We start from the raw sequence: 16,498 nt of genomic DNA, 5'->3' as shown, positions 1-16,498 counted from the left end.
TGCTCACTTCCTGGACTCTTTTCTATTTTCCAGTGGGGTTCCTGTGGGCTCTTCTTAGCTTCTTGGGGAGAACTAGCCTTCCTATACAAGGGCAAGATGGTTTTGGCAACAACACTTTCAATTTTCATTGTAAAAAGTTAACATTAATTTCATCTAATCATTTAAAAGGTTCATAGTTTTGTCAGAAAATTTAACCTATTACAACAATGAAAAGCCCAGAAGCCTTGAGTTCAACTATTTTTGTTAACCAAACTAAATGTATTCAGAACTGAACAATAATGTAAAGTGTGTGTGTCTTAGGGAAGTGTAGTAGGGTTCATGACTAGAAAGGGGTCCAAGGGAGGAGAAAGGAGGGCTTAAAGGGAAGGGGTGGGGAGAGGAGTTGGGGTCACCTTGTATAAAGAAGAAAGGGGAAATACTGGGGGGAAGGGTACAGTGGGATGGGGACCAGGAGTGTGGGATGGGGACGGGGAGTGTGGGGATGGGGAGTGTGGGGATGGGGATGGGGAGTATGGGGAGGGGATGGGATGGGGAGTGTGGGGATGGGGAGTGTGGGGATGGGGGCAGGGAGTGTGGGGACGGGGAGTGTGGGGATGGGGATGGGGAGTATGGGGAGGGGATGGGATGGGGAGTGTGAGGATGGGGATGGGGAGCGTGGGGATGGGGACCAGGAGCGTGGGGATGGGGAGTGTGGGGATGGGGAGTGTGGGGATGGGGGCAGGGAGTGTGGGGATGGGGATGGGCAGTGTGGGGATGGGGGCAGGGAGTGTGGGGATGGGGACGGAGATGTGGGGACGGGGAGTGTGGGATGGTGACGGGGAGTGTGGGGATGGGGACGGGGAGCGTGGGGAGGGGGACGACAGGGAGCGTGGGGAGAGGAACAGGCAGGAGATGACAACCAACACCAAGTATGTATAAAAACACAGTAAGGAAACCCATTATCTTAATTTAAAAATGCACTTGTTCTTCCTTTATTCTGTAGCTGTCTGCCAATTCTAATGTCTGTCTCCTCCCCTCTGTCTGCTCCCCTCCCCCTATTACTTGTGTGTGTTGATTCAGATTCAAAACATACCTTAGAGAACACAGGTTCTCCATTCTCAGTACTGCAGCATAACACAGGATAGCCTGGAGGCCTTGATGAACAGAGTATCTTTACCTACCTACCTACCTACCCACCTACCTACCTATCTACCTACCTACCTACCTTCCTATCTCTATCTATCTAAGCAAACACTTCACCAGGCGATCTATAGAAATGATCTTTTAAAAAGATTAAATGTACATTATCTTTTAAAAATTTGAACTATCAGGCTGGAGAGATGGCTCAGCGGTTAAGAGCACTGACTGCTCTTCCAGAGGACCCAGGTTCAATTCCCAGCACCCACATGGCAGCTCACAGCTGTCTGTAACTCTAGTTCCAGGGACCAGATGCCCATGGCAAAGCATCAATGCACATAAAATAAAAATAAATAAAAAATGTTGAACTATCATAATGCACTGGGGGCTGAGACAAGAGGATGGGGAGGTAAAAGCTAGCCTGGGCTACATAATGAGATCCTCTCTCTGAAAGCAAAATCAATCAGACTCAAATATGAACTATATTTATATTAAATAAAAGGTGAATATTTTCCCCTCATAGTGTATTGAATATGTTAATTTTTGAAGTTATTTTGTCTACATTTGATTGAAATTTTATTTCCTGTAGAGTCTAACTAATGTTAGGGGAAATTTTGCTTTATTGTTTTTTTCCCTTAAGGACCAATATAGAGAAATGAAGTTGTTGTTTAATATTGAAAAAGCTGATCGATATGAACATTGCATAGCTTCTGTAATCCCATTGGCCCTTTGGTTATAGAAAAGCAAAGCTCTTGTTGGAGCTGAGACATAGGAGACTCTTGAAGACAATAAAGTAGTGTCTCTTTCTGTCTGTCCCTGTGCTTCCCCTTGCAGTCTCTCTTCCACAGTTTCACACTTGGAGAACTGAGGCAATGATAAATGAGCCAAAAATCTGCATAAGTATAATCAAATGACTCCATGATATATTCTGTACAAATTGGAATCCTTCTTCTTCCTCCTCCTCCTCCTCTTCTTCGTCTTCTTCTTCTTTTTTTTTTTTTTTAGGTTTTTTGAGACAGGGTTTCTCTGTGTAGCTTTGCCCCTTTCCTAGAACTCACTTGGTAGCCCAGGCTGGCCTCGAACTCACAGAGATCCGCCTGCCTCTGCCTCCCTAGTGCTGGGATTAAAGGAGTGCGCCATCACCGCCTAGCCTTCTTTTTGGTTTTTTGAGACAGGTTTTTCTATGTAGCCCTGGTTATCCTATAACTCATTCTGTAGACCTGGCTGGCCTTGAACTCAGAGATCCACCTGCCTCTGCTGCTCAAGTACTGGGATTAAAGGTGTGTGCCCAGCTGGAATCATTTTTCTTTATTTAATGTCTATTTAAAAAAATTTATTTATTTATTTATTTATTTATTTATTTATTTATTTATTTATTTATCTATCTGTCTATCTATTTATTTAATACACTTTAAAATACCTTTTCCCTTGGCAGGAATAAGAGAAGTGATGTCAGAAAAATGGCATACCGAAGCCTGACAGATAACTTGAACCCCATAATATTAAATTATGTTAAAAGAAAGAGGTTTCATCAAATACTTCTTGAGGAGCTCCCTTGGAGAGCTCAGATGAACTTGTATCTGGCGAGCGCACACTTCCACCTGTTTTTCCAAAAGTTGGCTGAGCGCACAAAGATGAGGATCACCTCTTCGCGTTCCAATGTCAGGTATGGAGCCATAAGCCATCCTCCATCCATCTCGTGAACATGGACTGCACACTGGAATGCTTGAGCAGCGTTTCCAGAATGACTACTTTACACTGGACATCCCTGTGTTTTCCATTTTGTTATACCGGTTTCTTTCCCACATAAATGCTCGATAATGTCTCGTGTGGTGCTAATTTGCAAACCTTTTGGATAAATTAATCAGTATAGCTTCTAGTGCTATGGTAACTCTGTAATAACTTGATATTAGCTGACATCACGTCACTATCAGTTGTATTCAGAGGTATAGTTGAAGACTTTAAAAACAGAAATCAGATTTCCTTTTGATTTTTTGAGGCAGGGTTTCTCTGTGTAGTTTTGGTGCTTGTCTTGGATCTCGCTCTGCAGACCAGGCTGGCCTCAAACTCACAGAGATCCGCCTGGCTCTGCCTCCTGAGTGCTGGGGTTAAAGGCGTGTGCCACCACCACCTGACAGAAGTCAGATTTTGTAATATGATATTGTGCCATGAATTCAACAGGCAATTTGAGATTTTATTCTGTACCTTAGGTTAGGTGCTTTGGTAGATAAGAAGAAGACTATACTAAGGAATGCTAGGTATCTGATACAAAAGTGATATAAAGCCTTCCATCCAAAAAGATACTTGCCAAAGAACTCTTACATATAGGGCAGTGAGCTAGATGCCATGAGTATACAAAGATGGACAAGATATACATGTTGGAGCCTGATAATATACCATAAGCACTCATGCATAACTCTATTTGTTGGTAGATGGTGAAGCACATTTAAATTCTTTATTACAACTTGGTGGCTTTCTTCTGGCTTGACCTTATAGGAAGGGGTCCATTGAGATAGGACTTCTGGATGTTGATGGATGTCAAAGTTTAGAAATGAACAGCCAGAGAAGCAGGCATTCTTGGTCATTGGAATAGCATAAGAAAGAGTCCAGGTAGAAGACAGGATGAGAATCCCAAATAGTCTGACCAAAATCCATGGCATGTCAGAGAGGTGGTGAGAAATAGGGAATTCAGTGAGCACCAAGCCAGGAGGGCTCTTCAGTTTGTCTTAAATCTGAACTTTTTGTTCTGTATAGCAGGAGATTATTAAGGATTTTTGATGAAGAGCATCCTTGGCAGGAACACGCAAAATGGGTTGGCTGGAGGAAAGACTGGAGAAAGGGGTGTGAAACAAGATGGTGCTTATTTCAGTAATCCAGTGAGGCAGAGAAATTCAGGTTAAGATCCAAAATGAATTTGGCCCCTTCTCCCATTTCTCCAGAAGTTTAACCCCTGGAAGACCAACCTTTGCAAAACTACTCCTCACAGATCTGCATTCAAGTGGCTAGCCAGTTGGGCACGATGGCTACATTCCTAGTACTGAGGCTGGGATTGGACAATGGCAATAGCCTAGGTTATGGAGTGAGCCAGGGCCAAAAAAGCAATAGGCAGCTTAGTAGTGTGGCCCATGGTAGTGAAGAGATAGGTTTCCTTGATGTCCTCTGGGCACTGAGAAGTCTTCTTCAAGTTTTCTTGTCATGTGTCACCAACTATGCCTGATTACAGCACAATAAGGCAACCAGTGGTCAAAGTTAGGTCAGGGGTGATTTGCTGCTGACTTTGATTTCCTTACACTTATTAGTGGGTGCTTGGCATTTATAGTTGTAAGATTGCTTAGTGCTCAGACTTTCTTTTTTAAAAAGAAACATAGTGATGGACATATTCTAAACAGGAGGTATCTTCACTGAATTATACTGAAATCATGTGATTTCATTATTCTAGTAGTATATACTTATTGCACTAGTAAGGATTAAAACCAGGACCTTGCACTTGTTAGGCAACTGGTATACCACAGAGCATGATCTCCAGAGCAACATAAATTATTGCTGTGGAGCTCAGAGTGAGTAGAGGCTCCATTCCCATCTTCAAGGATCCTTTTAGGGAAGGATACAGTAAACCCCTAACCAGTAGCATTACATTGTATAATCTCAAAAGTCCGTGGTAAGGTGCTGGGGGCTGATTACCTGCCAAGAGACTTTATGGTCTAATATCACAACTACAAATGTTTTAAAAATAAAAATTGGCTGTACTTAAGACAGTTCAGTTTTATTTAGGTGTTTGCTGTTTCATCTGATATATATATATATATATATATATATATATATATAAATTTATGTTATAGATGTTATTTATTTATATATTGTATTATATATTATTTACACACACTACATATATATGTATATATGTGTATATATATAATTTATTAATTTTTTGGCTCCCTTTTCAGTTTCCGATTATGTGACCCTAACCTCTTCTCGCTATTCCATTCTGGAACTGTGTTACCAACAGCAAAGCTGACTGTAGACAGCTACAAAGTAATGCTGGATATCCTCATTGCTTCTAAAAGAAAGAAGCCCAACCTAGCCACAGGTAAAGGAATGTGCTCATTGGTAACTGTATCAATTGCCTCTGGATTTTTATTCACTAATACAAACATGGAATCACACACATACACGCACACACACACACACACACACACACACACACACACACTCACTCAGGTGCATGCGTGTGTGCATGTTGATAGAGAGAAATACATGCCATTTTCAAAAGCCCAGAAATTCAGTTGTGTTGGTGAGTCTTGATAATCACTTTACTCAGCTTTAACAGTTAAGTATTAATGGTCCACTGTAAATCATTTTGAGTGCTCTGCAAATATAATTCTCTTTTGCCAAGTACTGGCAGTCTCCGGCTGTTCAAGGTAGGGGAAGACTTGCTGGCAGGTGTGATATCTTAGTGGCAGTTACTTTTCAAATAGATTCCATCAATGTACTGATATTGACAGGCACAAATACAGTCATGATAGCTGATTTTGAACTTGAAACAGTCCACTATTGCCCTACAGTCTCAAATTTGTGCCTTCTGTGAAAGCCCACTTCAAGGTGAATGAAATAATATTCTGCTTGCAGGATAAGAAGTCCTGTTATATGATCTGTTTCCACAGTCTCTGGGTGGTGGAGACATAAAGGCATAGAGGCTTTCCTATCTGGATGCTGCACTGACTATTGTCTGTCAAATTTGGTTGATTTTTAACCCTTGCCTGTAAAGATGATAGAGCTTGGAATACTATTTTTAACCAAGACATTTTTCTATCTTGACTACCACAGACAAATAAAAATGTGCTTCTAGTATCTTTATGCTATTTAAAAAAATCCATGTATGTATTTCTTTTCATACTGGCATCAAAATATTTATGTGTATTTTGAGTGCATGTATATATGTGCATCATGTGTATGTCTAATGCCAGTGGAGGCCCAAAGAGGGGCTTGGATCCCCTGAGACTGGAGTGACAGGTGATTGTAAACCTCCATGTGGATTGAGAATTGAGCCCAGGTTCTCTGGAAGAGCAGTTAGTACTCGTGGCCTCTGGGCCCTCTTTCAAATTCTTTAATGCTGGCATTTAAGCACTGTGGACCTTCTTGCTGCTCAGGGTTCTCAGTAGCTAAATTGCCTTGGTAGTATTGGCTCATAGTGAGGTATTTGACATACTTCTGATCCTTCTAATATACCATATTATGCATATCCACATCATTGAAGAGAAATTCCATAGACATAAAATCTGATTTTTCTTTTTTATTTGGTAAATTGATAGACATATGTAGCTTGTCTTCAGCTCCAAGTCACTGTGATATTGGAGACAGAACATTAGACTTGAGACTACTTAGTGTACCAATGGGACAGGAGATATGTGGCAGGGTGCCACCTTCACAGAGGAATGAGTGGCCAGGGTGCTACTCCCTCGAGAGTGCACAGGTCCTCGGAATGACTGTTTGGGAAGACAAAAGGACACTGGATTCTGTCACTGCTTCCCCGACACCTGTTCATTCCTTCCATTGCATTGGTCCTTCGCCCCCACTTTAGCCCAGAAGTGCTCTCTCTATTTCCCCATGGGGTTGGCCATGCCCGCTGCCCTCTAGCTTATGAGTGCCCTTTTCTCTGGAAACCTCGCCTGGTTGGTTGTCTCTGATTGTCCCATTCCTTCTCCAAGTTTATGCGACATGGACATGTGTTACCATTACACAACATATGCCATCTTTGCTGGAATGTGAATGTTTTTGGTAGTTTTATGCTTTATACCTTTTATTTTTGAGTGATGTTTTTGATAGTGTTGTGATTTATTTTTGGAATGCAGATACTGATGATCTTTCTGCATTTTGGAATTCCAAAAGCGAAGATAATATTTCCAAGATAAAAACACAGACAATTTATGATTCCGAATCTCAATCAGGCATTAGTATTAATACCAAAGAGAAGGATCGAGCACTGAACTGGGGACTGGATCATTTTATGAACATCTTCTCATGTTGCAGGAGAGCAATGGTAATACAATCCTTTTCCTTTGCCTATGCAGCAAACCAGACACGAGCCTCACCCATGAACTCGGGTGTGTAAGATATACTCACTTACTACATCCAGACTTCAACTTGCTAGGTCTTCCCTCAGCCAACTTTGAGGTTTTCCTGCTACAATACTAAAGATGTATGTGCTGTCTGATCGTGTGGGTAGAGGACATATTCACATTTATCTGTCATCTTTATACCAGAGCCTCTTGGGTGACCTTTGCTGCCATGAAGATTCTGTGATGATGTGTGTGCCTTGACTTCCTGCAACAAGTGGGAGATGAGATTCTTTGGGGATGATATTGGCTGTATCTCTAGTGTTGCTATGACTACCGGGGTACCATAACCTTCTCTCTTTCCTGTAGCCCAAGGGAAGATTTATGATGCAGGCTATGAAAACTTCGCCTTGTTTCAACCTCCTGGTTCTGTCAGCTACTTATGTCCATTTATGCCAATGCTTCTCTCTCTCTCTCTCTCTCTCTCTCTCTCTCTCTCTCTCTCTCTCTCTCTCTCTCTCTCTCTCTCTCTCTCTCTCTCTCTCTCGTGTGTGTGTGTGTGTGTGTGTGTGTGTGTGATATGTGTGCACATGTGGGTGCAGGTGTGTGTATACAGAGGCCAGGTGAGGACATTTGGTGTCCTGCGCTATCCTATCATCCATTGCTTTATTCTATCGTAGAGTCTTTCACTTAACCTTGAGCTAGGCTGGCAGCCATCAAGCCCCCAGCAAGACAATCATATAGCACTCTATCCCAGTGCTATATAGTTACAGGTACAGTGTACATGTCACTGTGGCCATGCCTGGCTTTTTATGTGGGTGCTGGAGATTTAAACACAGGTCCTCATGCTTACACAGAAAGCATTCTTACCTACTGACCCATCTCTGCAGCCATCTTTTATGCCTTTAAAATATTAAGTAATAGACAGCTAAACTCATTAGTTTCTTTTTAGTCATAGTAGGAGAGTCATATGCTTAAAACATCTTAAAAGGCAAGAGGACCACTATACTTTCAAGACAAAAACCACTTGGGTTCCTTCTGTGAAATGGTCAGTAATCACTTGTCCATTCACAAAAACTCAAGTAAAACCCAGTCATCCCCTTGATCATGAGCATTCAATGTTATGCTCCTTTCTGTTAGCTGCAGGGAGATGGAGGAGCCAAGTCCTCTTCACTGTGTAGAGTTCAGCTCTCCTTCTTCCCATTGCTCCCCCCACCCCCATTGCACAGGCACTAAATCTGCTTCTTCCCCAGCTCTCAGCCTCACCCTTCATCCTTTCTGTTCCTCTCCTCCTCCACACTGTCACATGACCTGCTTCCTTCAGGTCCCTGCATACCCTTTCCCCCCTCAGAAAGGATTCTTTCCTGACCCTAAGCTAACATAGCCTCTCATTCCTTGCCAGTTCTGACTTCTGTTTAATTTTTTTGAATTATTATTTTTATTGTTGATGTGCATGTGTGTGTGCGTGTGCGTGTGTATGTGTGTGTATGTGCACATGAGTGCAGGTGCCCAAGAATGCCAGAGGCATAGGATTTCCTGCACCTACAGCTGCAGGTGGTCATGAGCCACTTGATTTGGGTGCTAGGAACCCACATCAGGTCCCCTAGAAAAGCATTATGTGCTCTTAACTGCTGAGTCATCTTGACAGCTCCTGCTTTATTTAAAATGCAATGTATTTCCTTCTGAAATCACATGCTGTGTACGTTACTACTGTTGGTCTTCTCCTGTAAACTTAAGCAGCAGGAAGGCAAACCAGTTGCCCTTGCTCACTGCTGTATCCCCAACACCTATAAATATGGGATTTGGGTCTGGCTATGAATATGCAAATCTTCCTTTTTCACTTAGTGAGTTGAGGACCATGGGCACGTTAGCCTAGGCTTCATTTCCTCATTGCTAGAGTGCTAGAGTATGCATGCTTCTCAGGATTGATGGACTCAGACCAGCTCATGCATATAAATATCATGTCACAGTGTTGAGAACGGGAGTCACACATACCAAATGGTTTTAGTAACTTTTTAAAAATCATTGACATATATGTTTGCAGAAAAAAAGGTCAACATTTCCAGACATCTGTAACTTCTGGAACTCTGTGGTACTGAATGTGATGTTTGTCTTAGGTTCTCGCTCACCGTGGTGGCTATTGGACTTTACTGCAAAATTGCTGCAGGGTGTTCTGGAACTTTTCTCGGGAGCTCCAAATACTACTGAAGCAGATTATGGATACTTACAAAACTTTCCCTATTACCCAGGATGGCTTTCTCTGTACCTGTGTGTTACCATTCAACCTGGGTACAGAATTACTTATTGACATGTTAATTAAGCTGCAGAGCACCAATTCTATCAAGGTAAGGGCATTTGGGTAATTATTTTTATTGTATCCAATTAAAAATATTTTTTTTATCATGAAGCTTGGGATAAGTAGAAATTGATATTTTTCTTGTGTTCCCACTTGGTTTGTTTGGTTTTCATTTGCTTCTCATTATAATTTTGTTCACAGCACATAACTTGCATTAATGTTAATTAAAAATATCTTAGCCTGAAAATCCAGTTTGTTTGAAGGAAAATAAGAAACCCTTACTGAGTTTCATCTCCTGTATGGATTGACCTTAGTGCCTTTAATCCCTGCAGAAGCCATGCTGCTCAGGTTGCCTCCATCCCAGGGGTCTATCTAGTCCTATTCTATTGTTCCAGGTACTAAGACGTGTAGCTGTTGAAAATCTATCACACCATGGCTTAGCTTATGGAAATAACATAGAACCAATACAACATTCAAAAACATAAACATATTGAAATTAGCAAACCCATAAACACATTGAGATATAACATTATAACATTTCTGAAGGAAAGTATCTAATAACTATATACCATGAAAGACAAATCATGTAAGATTAAACTATTTATACTGAGTGTTACAACATTAACTTTAAGTGAGATATGGTCATTTAAGGATGTGTGCCATCATCCATGGAATGGGTGATAGCAGCAAAAAGAGATAACTGAAAAGCTAGCAAAGTAAGACTAAGTAATAATTAACTTAAAAGGAGAGAAAGAGTAGAGGGACAAAACATACAAAGGACAAACTGACACCCAAATATCAAGTATTGCGATGGTTTGAATGAAATGGCTTCAATGGATTCACAGGTAGTGGCACTATTTGAAAGGACTAGGAGGCGTGGGCCTTGTTGGAAGGAAAGTGATACTGGGAATGGGCTTTGAGGTTTTAAAAGGCCCACCCGAGACCCAGACTTTTGCTGTCTGCCTGCTGCCTGCCAATCTGGATCTAGAGCTCTCAGCTCCTTCTCCAGCACTGTGTCTGTCATTCTGATAAAGTACTAAACCTCTGAAACTGTATGCAAGCACCAATTAAGTGCTTTCTTTTATAAGAGTCACCACGACCATGGTGTTTCTTCACAGCAATAGAACACTGACTAAAACAACTATTAAAATTAACTCAGTCATATCCATAACTATATTAAGTATAAGTTGGCTAAACAGGATAATTAAAAGGCACAGATTGTTTGGGCAGAAAAAGACACATCTGCTTCCTCATAAGAGAAACATTCTGAGCATCAAGCAACATAATACACAGAGACTGAGGCAGCACACACAGGGCCTGCACATGTCTGCACCAGGTGGGGGCCTAGAGCTGAGAGGAGAAGGGGATGGATGCCCCTCCTAACTCAGAAGCAATCTCCAATTGATAGCCACTTGCAGATAAAAATTCAGTTTCCTCCAAGGAAGTCTCAATGGGAACCAAACTACTCTTAAGGGTGGGTAGGCTGCATGCCCGGCAGTAGTTGCTGACAGAAAATGAACTTGGCGGCATCTTTGGGGGCTCCTTGTCACACAATGTCATGTCAGGGCTTTTCCTTTTTTTCCCACATTTTATTTTATTATTTTAAATTTTAGTATATACATACATATTATATGTATTATAAATGATAATATAATACATATTTATTCTTTCTTTCTTTCTTCCTTCCTCCCTTTCTTTCTTTCTTTTTCCTTTTTTTTTTTTAAACCACCACAGGTCCTTTGAGTATGTATTATGGCTTTTAGTTTAGTGTTTTTATGAGATTCCTGAGTGCCCTGCGAACCAGTGGATCTCTATTTCTTGTGCCTTCTCTTGGACTTTTTCCTCTCTGTTTGTTTGTTTTGTCCAATTTCATTGTGCTAGTTTTTGTTTTATCTCATTATATTTTATTTTATTATTATTCTTTAGAAACTTTTTTTTTGTTGTTAAAAATGAGAGACAGAAAAGGGGTGGATCTGGACGGGAGGGGAGGTGGGGAGGAACTGGGAGGAGTTGAAGGAGGAGAAACAATAATCAGGATATATTATTTGAGAAAAAAAATTATTTTTAATAAAAGGAAAAAATTATCCACTGAAAATGATAACAGTAACAATGACTGAAAAATAAAGAAAGTAGAAATATGGCAAGAGAGATATCACTGAAACATGAGAGGGCAGAACGAACCATGTTGGAAACATGATGGCATTGGAATGGGAAATGAGTAAAAATGTGCATCCCAGTAAAGCTTCAGCCAATAGGATTACACCACATCAGGTGCAGCAAATGAAACCATCAGCAGAATTACGAGACAGGCTCTGGCCAGAAAGATGGCTCAGCGGGTTAAGAGCTTGTCCTGAACGTGTGAAGCCTGGAGTTGGGATTCCCAGGGCCCATGGAAGAGCCAAGCAGGCATGGCGGTCTTCTTGTAATCCCATAAAAAGTGGAAAATGGAGCAATCCTGGAGCAAGCCATATGGCTGCACTAGCTGAAATGGCAGGCTCTGACTCAATGTCTAAGGTAGAGAGAGACTGAGGAGACTATTCAGTTTCAACCTCTGCATATACATGCACACACATGCATGTGTACCACACACACATGGCACCTCATACATGGGAACATACACACATATGAGTATATCATTTTTTTTAAAGGAACTGTTTGGAGAAAATATTTGCAAACTATATACATGATAAGGAATCAATATATATATATTCAAGACAGAGTTTCTCTCTGTAGTTTTGGTGCCTGTCCTGGATCTCACTTTATAGACCAGGCTGGCCTCGAACTCAGAGAGATCCACCTGGCTCTGTCTCCCGAGTGCTGGGATTAAAGGTGTGCGCCACAACTACCCAGCAAAAAATCAATATTAAAGTGTGCTTAGTACTCAGCTAAATAGCAAAAGAAGAAATCTCAATATGCTGATTGAAAATGAGTACTACATGTATATTAGACCTTTTTCAAAATAAGACCTTCACAGACAATGAGACTCCTCAGTGCTTAAACATTGTACCGTGTGTAAGTCTGGTGACCTGAGTTTAGTCCCTAGAGCTCATGCAGAGGTGGAAGGAAAGAAATGACTCCACGAGACTGTCCTCTGACCCCCACATGTGTGCCATGGCACACATGCCTACTTTCCACACATCATGCACACACTCGCACATTCAGTAATAAAGACACACACACACACACACACACACACACACACACACACACACATATATGGAAGACATACAAATATTCCAGCGGTAACTTGAAAATGATCAGCGTCATCAATCAGCAGAATTACCCTAAGCTGTCACCTCTCTAAGTTGGGGTGATGGTGACTTAAAATGACAAAAGATAACAAGTGGAGGTGATGGCTCGGCGAAAGGGGGGTGGTACTCACTGTTGATGCAGCTGGAAATTGGTGAAGGCAATGTGGAAACAGTGCAGAGGTTCCTCAGCAATCAACTCTGGTATGCTCTTGAAGTCCTGCCAGAGAGCGCATATCCAAGGAAATATCTAAGGGACGCCTGCACACCCGTGCTTATTACTGTGCTGGTCACAAGAGCCAAGAAGCCAAAGCCTAAAGTGGCAGAATTGATGGAAATGGAAGCCACCAGCTGTCTGTCAGCAAGAGTAGAATCTCTACATTGAGATGAAGTTACAGATGACCCAAAAAAACCAGAGAGATGTCTCCTGACTATGATCGGGAAGACTGGCCATCAGTCACTCACAACGTGATCCACTGATCCATTAGATCTAAAAGGCATTTTAAAAAAATGTTGACCGTTCTAAAATTTATAAACAAATGCAAATGAAAGTGAATCTTCTTGGCCCCAGCCTCCACCCCTCCAGTAAGTCTTTAAACCAAATGGGACTTTCAGGACTCACCACTCAAGTGAAGCTTATTCAAGCTGTAGTCCCTGGGAGACTACGGCACTGGTGTGAAGAAGGCAGTGTGTCAGCAATGGTACATATGGAGAATCTAAAGGCAGACTACAATACAAACTTGAAACACAGCAAAGGAGGTAGCAGAATTAAAAGGCCACCAATGCAAGTGGCCATGGCTAGCACCTGGGATGCGGTCTTAAACTCTATTTTTCACTGAAGGGGCCAGGGCCATGTGGGGTTTGCCTGCCTCTAATAGCTGTGAGGGAAACTTTGAAGTGCAAGTATTCAGTAAGTAAATGAAGGAAAGCTGTTGGACGTACAATATCAAGACTTGTCAGGTCTCGGTGGATGGATTAAGTATAGGGAGAATGGCTTGGAGTATACCAGTCAGAAAGAAAGAACCCCAGACTAATCAGATCGAGCATTCAGGCCGCACAGTTGACATACATGTAGTTGAGAGGAACGTTTCAAAGAATGCCTTAGGAATGGAGTCAGCAGAATCAAGCCCTCAGGAGTGCTCCAGGAAGCAACGTGGTTTCTTCAACGACAAAATCAAACTTTAAAAAGGGAGATAAAATCATGGATTAAAAAGCTGTACCCAAATTGCAGTGTTTGGGCCCTGTGCAGATTTCCTTTCAGGAAATGGGAACATTTTCATTCAGTGTGGTTATTGAAGAATGATTTTAAGGGCTTTGCTTTTTTTTTTTTTGCTTGTGTGTATGATGTATGATTGTGTCTCTGTGAGTGATACGTATACATGTCTGTGTGTTTGCAGGTGTGTGAGTGCCACAGCATGCTGGTCTTTGTTCTTGGCTTCTTTGTTGTTTTGCTGTAGGGCTGTGGACGCCAGGCTAGCTGGCCCACAAGCTTCCATGTCCACCTCCCATCTTGCCCTGGAGCATGGATGCTATGTATGGCTCCTGGTGTTTATATGGGTTCTGGGTATTCAGACTCACGTCCTCACTCTTGGGTGCTATGTACTTTTGTCCACTGCATCATCCTCTCAGCCTTTATTTTTGTCTACTTTTAAAGTAGGATTATGATATTATGGTTATGTTTTTGTAAAATGAAGTCTTCACTCTTTAGAGATTATGTTGAAATATTTGTAGATTGATTAGCGTCATTTCTGGGATATAATTAAAAATAATGAACTAACTGGGTACACCCTAAAACTTGAAAGCTATTGAAGCTTGTAGAAGGTATACAGGCTCTTATTATTACTTCCCCTACTGTTTTAGGCACTGTAAGTTGTCTTTAATAAAACATCTTAAAGAATTGCACAGGGCACATACTAAATCTTTACAATCTTAGACTATGACCACACCCAAACCCCTACCCTCCAAATGTTATGTCAGTTCTGAAGTGTCTGTCAGCTCTGCTTGCTTCTTAGTATTGTCTGGTAACACACCATGCTCCCCCTGCCCTGGCCCATCAGGTTGGAGTCAATGGAGAGATGGATGTTGACCAAGATATTTTGAGATAGAATCCCAGCTTGGTTGTTAGTAAACTCTGTATTGGGACATGTGGTCACTACTGAGGACTTCCTCATCCTTCATCCTAGAAATGAACCCAGTACCTGATATAGTATGTAAGCATGGAAAGCCAGAAAGGGGGACAGGTCAACAAGAGGAGGGTGAGTGCTGAGGCCTCCACTTGGGGATCAGAGAGAAAGGAACTGGAGTGAGCTCCTTGCACACATATGTGACACTGCAGACTCAGAGGATTGGGACCTGGGCTCATAACTCACAACACGGTTTCCTTTGAGTGTGCCCCATGCACTGGCACTATGTAAGGTGTAAACCTCACATGGCCAATACATGCTATGGCCCCTTTTCAGTCTCTGATCCTCTGTAGCCAGATAGTCTTCTAGCTTGAAGGAGTGGATCTTGCTCATGTCTTTCCTCTGTGGCACATGGTTACTCTTAACGAGTCACCAGGACAGAGTGGACTGACCCCATTTGGCTGTTTGGAGCTATAGCCTGGCCCTTAGGTGGACCTGATACATTTTGCTTTGCTGCAGGAATTTTCATAAGCATACACAAATGCATCAGGTCTCATGGGTGGGAAATGAGCACAATTGTAGTTAAAATAGTAACTTTTCTGTACAAGAATATCAGGCCTCTAGAGAAAATCTCCCATGCTGGCTGGTTTTATGTCAACTTGACACAGGCTGGAATCATCTGAGAGGAGGGACCCTCAATTGAGAAAATGCCTCCGTAAGACCAGGTTGCAGGTAAGCAGGCAGGGTCTTTTCTTAACTAGTGATTGATGTGGGAAGGCCAAGTCCACTGTGGGCGGTGCCATCTCTGTGCTGGTGGTCCTGGGTTCTATAAGAAGCAGGCTGAGCAAGTCAAGTTGAGCAAGCCTCCAGGTTCCTGCCCTGCTTGAGTTCCTGTGCTCACATCCTTTGGTGATGAGCAGTGATGTGGATGCTTGATTATAGCAACAGTAACCCCAGCTAAGACAGAAATTTGTACCAGGATAGTGGGCATTACTGTGACAGACCTGAACTTATTGCTCTTGGAAAAACTGTGGAAAGACTTTGGAACTTTTGTATAGAAAAGCCATTGAGTGTTCAAAGCTTGGTGAGTTTTGTGTGGAAGCTTGGAAGACAAGAACACTGAGAGAAAAGTAGACAATGGAGGCCTACTTGTGAAGTTCCAGAGGCAAGTTTGAGTCATTTGATTTTGATGGGCCATTACATATTTTGAGTTAAGAATCTGTGGTTCTGGTTAGCTGGGGCTGAAGAACTGGCTGTGATTACCAATATACCAGGGCAACTAAAGTGAAACCTTTGCTCACTGGGACAATTATGCTAGTCAGCTGGAGCTGAGAAATTGGCAGTGATTAAGAAGAGACCAGCATCCTGGAGGTGAAATCTTCTGAGAAGTGTTTCCTCAGAGCCAGCACACAGAAGCTGCGTTCCAGAGGCCAAGGATGTGCTTCCTGGTGGAAGCCTAACTTGGTGATGGATGTGTAGTTAGAGTTTTCCTGCTTGGCCCAGTCAGGACAAATCTCTCTTACCCGCCAGTCCCACAGTCGCTCAGACCCAACCAAGAAAGCACACAGAAACTTATATTGCTTACAAACAGTATGGCTGTGGCAGGCTTCTTGTTATCTACTTCTTCTATCTTAAATTAACCCATTTCTGTTAGTCTATACT

General features: G+C 42.0%; 1 protein-coding gene across 1 annotated transcript in view; it reads left to right on the top strand.

Annotated features, from left to right (window-relative positions):
* Cfap54 (cilia and flagella associated protein 54) overlaps window positions 1–16,498 on the top strand; it is a 286,067-nt gene that overhangs the window by 109,345 nt on the left and 160,224 nt on the right. The window contains exons 33-36 of the mRNA XM_036170056.1: window positions 2,552–2,782; window positions 5,061–5,203; window positions 6,966–7,153; window positions 9,287–9,514. Of these exons, the coding sequence (XP_036025949.1) occupies window positions 2,552–2,782; window positions 5,061–5,203; window positions 6,966–7,153; window positions 9,287–9,514 (790 nt within the window). The remainder of the gene's footprint in view (window positions 1–2,551; window positions 2,783–5,060; window positions 5,204–6,965; window positions 7,154–9,286; window positions 9,515–16,498) is intronic.

This window comes from Onychomys torridus, chromosome 20 (genome assembly GCF_903995425.1).
Source record: "Onychomys torridus chromosome 20, mOncTor1.1, whole genome shotgun sequence".
Classification (NCBI taxonomy): Eukaryota; Metazoa; Chordata; class Mammalia; order Rodentia; family Cricetidae; genus Onychomys; species Onychomys torridus.
The sequence above is the reverse complement of the archived record's forward strand: the minus strand, read 5'-3'. Positions and strand labels throughout refer to the sequence as shown.